General features: G+C 42.3%; 1 protein-coding gene across 1 annotated transcript; it reads right to left on the bottom strand.

Moving 5' to 3' along the window:
• Positions 1-362: 362 nt before the first annotated feature.
• TXNL1 (thioredoxin like 1) lies at positions 363-7,431 on the bottom strand. Its single transcript, XM_053448198.1, has 8 exons — positions 7,199-7,431; positions 5,638-5,734; positions 3,752-3,925; positions 3,293-3,415; positions 2,695-2,764; positions 1,511-1,683; positions 799-903; positions 363-593 (listed from the first exon to the last, which is right to left on the bottom strand). The coding sequence occupies exons 1-8, from the start codon at positions 7,294-7,296 to the stop codon at positions 564-566; spliced, it is 870 nt and encodes a 289-aa protein (XP_053304173.1). The 5' UTR covers positions 7,297-7,431; the 3' UTR covers positions 363-563.
• Between the last annotated feature and the right edge of the window lie 338 nt (positions 7,432-7,769).

Raw genomic sequence — 7,769 nt, 5'->3', positions numbered from 1 at the left:
AGTCTGGCTCCAGCAACATCATTAACGTTAACAGCATCCGGCTGGCCAAGACGAGCTTTTTACCGACGGCCGGCACTCAACATTAAGAGGGTTAACGGCAGCAAATGAATGGTTAAGGGTGCCGTATGTAATTCCACACATGCTATAAATTACACTTCACCAGGTTTAATACTCTAAAAAGCTACATTTTTTGTCTGGAATATTACTTATATTAATGGATTAAATTTAAATGCTTAAAATGACATTTCACATCAAAATTCATGCAGTTTCTGTATTTAGATAAAAAAAATAAAATAAAGGAAGTTCCTTTTTTCCCCAGCAACATTCCATAACGATCAGAACGAAGGAACAGCAGACGAAAATGTTGGCAAAAGATGTTTATTTACAGAGTAGCCAGACTGAAATAAATTTGTGGTTATGAAACACAGTTTAACAAAATATGATTATTTATTGGTAAATTGGCGCCGATGGAACATTAACGTTCTAGATTAAAGCACTTTGTCCTGGAAACTGAAAATCCAGTCCTTGCACGGAATCGTCTTCCAGTGTAGTTATCCTTCTGGTCAGTGGCTTTCACCTTTTTTTCCTACAACCTGAGGAAGTAAAAAAAATAAATATAAAAAAAAAAAAAGATTTAAAAGAGGGTCAGCAAATTAGCGTTAAAATATTTAAAATTTTTAATCCATAATCGCAAAAAAAAAATCCCCAACTTGTGAGAGATGGGGGGAGGGGGGCATGCTCTCAATGTACGTTTTTTAAATACGAACCAGGTACTATGTAACAGAGGCCAGCACTTACTCTCTTGAAGTCGTTCATGTTGGTGGTTTGTACGGGGGTCCCAATGAATGTAAAGTATGTGATTTTTGTAGTCTCCTCGTCACCCTGATTGGACTGGACAAATAGCTGGAAGAAAAATGATTAAATGCTGGTTTAGAAGACACAGGGGATGGGGATGATAAATCTAGTGTGAACACACTTTTGTGGGATCAGGTGGCCAGGCAATAAAGAGACATAATTTAATTAGTTCACGTCTAAATTGGCCTAACAATTTCACAGATTTCACAAATTGAAACTGTCCTACCAATGTCATCTCGGCCCCGCCACCTGTGTGCTAATAACCGCAAGGAGTTATTTAAAGACTGGGGTATATTAACGAGCCGGACGAATAACCCTAAAAGTAGTACAGTTCACAGAGGACGACAAAAAAACCCCCCCAAAATAAGAGAAACCACAATACATATGCGCCAAGAGAAATGGCTATAAAAATGATCATGCATAGGATAACCGAGAAGACCCTTTTTTGTGTGCCCCCCCCGCAAATGATAGGTGGGATACTGCTGAACATCTATGGAGACACAAAGCGCTTATTGATTTCAATGACAGCTCATTCATTTTTACTTAGCGTCCCCATGACCCGCTCCATCTCTTGCCCTCCTCTTCTAACGCACGCTGGGGGCACTTAGTACGGCCCCAGGATTACTCTGGCTGCCGCGGGGCGACTCGCACTCACCGTCACGCTGTTAACATTCTGAAACTTCACGTAGCGCAGCTGAACTATGCTGTCCTCTTTAATGTCCTCAGCGGATAACTCAAGGGCTTGCGTCGCTTCGCTCCTCATCGCTTCGTCAAAATCCATAGAGCGGGGGAGGTTTATAAATATTTTTACATACTTTGGACCTTGACCTGAAGAAAGATAGAAAAAAAAAATATAAACTAAAAATCCCATCACATCGGAAAGGTGTAATTCTTTCGTCGTATTCAGCCGATATGTTTGCCGAGGGGATAACACTGAGTATAACGTTCTCGTATAACCTTATATCCCAAACAGGTAGTTCCAGTGGCTTAAAAGGGAAGAATAAAAAACAAAGTAATAAACCCCAGCACCGTATACAACAATGCTAGTGAAGTACATAAGCCTTCGCAAATTTAATTTGCCATTACACCCAAAGAAGGGACCTCAGAGGTCACGTTTCTCTATGAAAAGCTTGCCCACTAAGAAGGTATCACCATCTTCTTTAAGCTAATGAATAGTTGGGAGTACAACCTGCACCTTCTTTGTTCAAACATTAGTCCTAAAACCTAAACATTTAACTTATTTTAGGGAGACCCCAAGCCTTGGTGAATACTTGAAACATCAGTGATACCAAGATGGCTGCTAAATATCGGCCCCCCACCTATTCGTAACACTCGTGCACCCTGCGCTGGTACACTGTTTGATCCCGAACCCTAAAAAACAATCAAATTGCTTGGCAAATAACAGAAAATGTTCCTAAAATGAATCTGCCAGCCAACCGATCCCCATTAATATCCGTCACCACTTGGTGTAAACGGGCTTCCCATTTATCAACATTTCTCTCCGCAGGAGCCGAGTTAATGAAAGTTAAAATCTAGTGACAGCTGCTAATAAGGAAGCCAAAAATCAGCGAAGAAAATCCAAAGCCAATCTGTCACGCCGAGACGGCAACAGAGTGAACAGAATAAGGTTCAAGCCGATTAGGACTTTTACTTGTAAAGGATCATTATGTAGGGTAATAAAGAGTGAATGAATGAGATCATATCTGCTGATGGTTTTAATAAACGAGTAGGTCAAACCGAAGACGAAAGGGAAGATTATTAAAAGGAGGAGAAAGCGTTGCATCCGCCAAAGCCCCGCGCTGCCGGAAACGTGGCGGCCAACGACAAAAACCGGCTTACCGTTATCAGGCCCCTGAAGCTTCAGAGAATATAATTTAACTGGCTGGTTAAACGCTACGGTCATCAGGAGCTGCGAAGAAAAACGGGAGAGTTATAGGATTAACAATGTAATAAATTGAAGAAAGATTACAAGCTAGTTTTATTTATTTTGTGATAATATTCGACTGCTGCATGACATTGGAAGTAGCGGCACAAAAAACGGTTCTAGCGCCATGTCAAAAAACGTTATTACCATATTTGCCCCCCCCCACAAAAAAAAGAAGACAGATCAGAGCCGCAGTGCCGATCCCCTGATACGCAACTTCCAAAAGCCCCCATGGAGACAAACTGAAGCTTGCATTCTGCTCCCCAAATCTTATATTCATGCCTTTTCCTTTTACTGTCGATAAGATCCAAAGTTTTGGGGGTCATCTTATAATCAGGCTTGTCTTATAATCGAGTTAATACGGTTATATTTCCCTGAACCTTCCTATTGGCGTCCAGAATGCAGAAAACACGGGAATTTTGGAAAGATTGCCAAGTTTCTTTTTTTTGATCCAAGAGTACGTTCCATGGCATATAAGAAATGTAATGTACGATTCCCCCCACAGAAGCCTACCTGTTCGTCACAGTCCGATTCGAGGTATGTGGGGTCTTTGCGTAAACAGTTTTCAAACCCATGGTCGTCGCTTTCGTTAAGACATTCACAGCCGGCTTTATTAACAAACGGCATCAAGTCCATCTGCAACCAACATTACATTTTAGGTCAGGTCAACGAGAAATGCCGTTTTAGATGAAATTTAAGAGAAATAACCGTAACTTAAACGTTTCTCCACTAAAACATACGCAGTCACCAAACGTATAGCAGTTCCGAGGCATGCCAGCCATTCCATGACAGAAAGCCATTTATTATTACATATAATGGATAGGGAAGCCTTTACACTGGGCGATAGATAGAGATATATATATATATATATATATATATATATATATATATATATATATATATATATATATATATATATATATATATATATAATGTGACAGCCATGCTGTGTTCCAGGCAATAAACACATACGTAGCCTTTCGGGATATCTGTATCTTCGTTGCTTCCCGGGTCATTTTCTAAATGCTGTTTAATCTTTTCTTCTAAGCCGCCGGCATCCGCTCCTTGGTACTGATCGATTTTTACTCGATTTCGGAAGAATAGGAACGAGGGCGTTGCAGATATATTGTTGGCAGTAGCCGTACCCTGAAAGGTAAATGTCATTAAATACGCGGCAAAATTAAATGGCGGCGAACGTCGACTTAACAATAAACAAGATTACAATAAACCACACAAAAAAAGGGTTACAATTTAACACAAACTAGTTGAAATGGAAAAAATGTAGCCAAGATAATTACCATTGACAGAATTATTTCTCCTTTTAATATTATGTGGTGGATTTACTTTCTGGGACTACGCAGGGATGATGGGCCGTGCCGGCAGACATACTTGTAGCCACCGACGCCATAGCTTTCAGGCAGCGGAGTTCTATCTATCCATTTGCGGCTGGCAGACCCTGTTTGTAAAATGCCGGCACTCCGTGATACTAAATGGGTTTCGGATAATTAAGCATTTATCACGTTGCCAAGTTTTGTTTCTTGATGACGTTCTTTTGGTGTAAACACAACACTTTGTGGCCTTCGAGCCCACGCTGAACGCACATAATATAAAATATAAATCTAGGAGAAGTCTGGCCGTTCCGTTTAGTTACGGGGAATATTTCTTCCGTTGCACCATTTGGATTAGAGGGGAGACGTCTCACCACAGCGTGCTCGCAGGATTTCCCATTTCTTATAATTTAACCCAATTTTGTAATTGAAGTCAGAATAAAATGACACCATGCTCAGGTAATGCGGTAGAAAAATTACTTTAATGTATATCTTGACCGCGGACCCTGAAAACTATTTTTTGGGGGTCCGCTGTCAAAATATACATTAATGTAGGTTTTCTACTGCATTATCTGACCGTGGTGTCCTTTTTCCCCGACTTGGGTAACTGCACTCTACAAACAGCTGCAATGTTTTCAGATACAAAGTCTGCACGTGATTAACCCTTTAACAACTCTCTTTGGTGTCTTAGCCCAGGGCTTGACAAATTTGTTGTGAATCTCGGCAACAGGTAAAAAAGTTAGGAGCCAGGATTTTTTTAAACCGTGTTTTCAGCCTACAGGCTCACTCCGTGGGAGTGATCTCAGGCTCGGGGGCGGGCTCTGTGTGGCTGTGCTGTCTGCCCAGACTCCTGGGCAGACAGCAGCAGCGCCCCCGTGTGGTGACTCGGCCTCTTACATCCACAATTTTTTCTGGATGTAAGAGGCTGACAAAACCTAGGCGCCAGGACAAAATTCTCTGTCGCCATGGCGACCTGGCGCCTGGGATTTGTCGAGCCCTGTCTTAGCCCATTTTTTTTTGTTCTAAAGAACTTAAAAAAACACAAAAAAAGCACACACAACCAAGTCATGGCCACAAGTAGCTCAACAAGAAAGATCTCCAAGCTATACACCTGGCTGCCAGCATACGGTTCAAACAGAACTCCTATCAAAATGTATTGTTTTCTGTTAAAAAAAAAAATAAAAACACGTAGGGAATACAAACTTTTCAGGTAGCTGCATAATAGCCATTCTACGAGTTCTCGCTCTGTTATTTGAGCCCAAATACCCCAACTCCTTATTATACTGCTTTGTGGAAATAAAACAGAAAGGCTCAGTCTTGATCACCCAGCTCGACGCTGACCAATGAAAGTCTATGGAGGAACGGTCTACATTAGCCCTGCCGTAAAGAAACTCCTCGGTGTGATGGTTGAGCGGGGAAAGTCACTCAAAAAATATCACGACTGACAACTATGGCGGCCTCCGGGTCTGCGCATAAATAAACATATACTTTCCATGGAGCGTCCTTTTGAAAGTTTAACCATCTACTTACTTGGCACTGGTGAACGTCAACTTCCAAAAACACGGCTTGGGGGTACTTGTTGCTCAACGATGTGAAGACCGGCGCTATCCTTACACAAGGAGCACACCTGAGAACACAAGAAGAAGAAATCAACACAAGTGTTAAATATAGAATATTGAGTGTGCGCCTTGACGTAACGGGTGAGCTTAATTATACTTTGGCTAATTCATACACCCCAAACCTCTCACTTCTATTATGTGTGTGTATGTATAATATATACATTTTTTAAATATAGAATAACCCGTTAATTCCCTGTTACAATACCGGAAAGAAAAGTAAAAAGCTTAACTCATGCAACAGCTTAACGAGGAGAAGAGTAAATGAGACTCTTATCTGTAAGGCGATTAAATCTCCATAACCTATAGCATCCCAGGTAACGATTAAACATCTTATACGCGATTCTTTAACGCTGCCAAACCTCTATCTAAAACACGGACCTGCAGAAACGAAAGGTTAAGGCTAGGCGCCGATGCGCTTACTATAAAACATTACCTTCGCATTCTTAAAGTCTTTAGTCTACGATTAATCTGTTAAAGCGAAACGCACGAGGTGCTGATCTCCCTTGTTTTTTTTTATAATTTTGTTAAGATGAATAAAGATTGAAATTTTTAATCACATCTGACTTGCGTTGATAAAAATAATCAAAATATCACACAGATAAACACATTATAGAATAATAGACAATGCAGCAAAACAAACATATAAAACAAACAAACATATAAACAAGCAGTCAGGTATATAAAGCAGATATATGATGATGCGAGTAGCTCTTGTAACGAGTTTACCTTACAGACCTAGAATCTAGAGAACCGGCAGACTAAGAACCGATTCATCGGGTAAACAGGACCCGGCTCACAAGGAAGGATCAAGAGACATGAGGAACTAAACTAACCACCTGACCTAATTTAACACAAGAAGTCTACACCAGCTGTCTATAAATAAACTCTTCGCTACCATCCAAAAGCTTGGGGTCGGTTAGCAAATCTTCTCCATTACAATAACATGAAATAGATGAGAAATCCAGCACAGACAGGGTTAATGTAAATTACTATTGTAGCTGGAAACAGCTTATTTTCAATGGAATCTCCACATAGACCATTTTCACTCCCATCACACCTGTGCTCCAATGGCCCTTTATCACTCCCATCACTCCTGTGTTCCAATAGCCCTTTATCACTCCCATCACTCCTGTGTTCCAATAGCCCTTTATCACTCCCATCACTCCTGTGTTCCAATGGCCCTTTATCACTCCCATCACTCCTGTGCTCCAACGGCCCGTTATCACTCCCATCACTCCTGTGTTCCAACAGCACGTTCACTAAGTCTAAGGAGAGTATCTACGTTCTGTGCCCACCTATCTTACACAAAACCAGCATTCTGAGCAACAATATCCACCACCTGCCCCTTACTACCCTCCAGGTACAGACAGGGAAGGGGGGGGCACCTGCCCCTTACTACCCTCCAGGTACAGACAGGGAAGGGGGGCACCTGCCCCTACTACCCTCCTGGCACAGACCGCAGCCACACTCACCCTCGCATGGTAAACTTGACCACACTGAGCCTGGAACCGGCCGCACTCAGTTCAGGTTGGAACTCCGCGTCCCCTCCGATCACCTTCACTCCCACCATTTTCTTGCGTGTAATCCCAAGAGTCGCGCGACAGCAACACTTCAATTGCCTACCGGCGGATTCACTTTCTGCCGTGTCACGCCGGGCCCTGGACACTGATGCCACCCACAATGCAACGCGGTGGCGTGCGAAACCGCCTGACATACGCAGACAAACGAAGCCATCTTACTTACTGGCAACGTGACCGACTGACCCTATGTAATGCGCCAACCGGAAGTGCAGCTCAGTGAGTAGAGCTGCAGGCCGGGCGCGTGACGTTACATGGAGTGATTTATAGAATTGTGTGTTTAATGGCCCTACTGCAGTTTAGATCTGTATTCACAGCCATAAGCAACAATGACTTGACTTCCACAAGCCGTGTCACGGGCAGTGCTGTCCCAGTACACTTTACCCCCCCCGAAACAAAAATAATCCTAATGTAATAAAACCCTCTACACGGGAATAACGACCCCTTCAGCCAGTATGGGCCAGTT

The sequence above is a fragment of the Spea bombifrons genome, chromosome 1 (assembly GCF_027358695.1).
Source record: "Spea bombifrons isolate aSpeBom1 chromosome 1, aSpeBom1.2.pri, whole genome shotgun sequence".
Lineage (NCBI taxonomy): Eukaryota > Metazoa > Chordata > Amphibia > Anura > Pelobatidae > Spea > Spea bombifrons.
This window is presented reverse-complemented; position numbering and strand designations above follow the sequence as displayed.

Bases quoted from the DNA above. Each gene is read 5' to 3' on its own strand.
- TXNL1 (XM_053448198.1), bottom strand. From the start codon at position 7,296: ATGGTGGGAGTGAAGGTGATCGGAGGGGACGCGGAGTTCCAACCTGAA. The intron at 5,735-7,198 runs GTGAGTGTGGCT...TTGTGTTCTCAG, and splicing joins GTCAAGTTTACCATGCGAGG to GTGTGCTCCTTGTGTAAGGA. The intron at 2,765-3,292 runs GTAGGCTTCTGT...TTTTCTTCGCAG, and splicing joins AATCGGACTGTGACGAACAG to CTCCTGATGACCGTAGCGTT.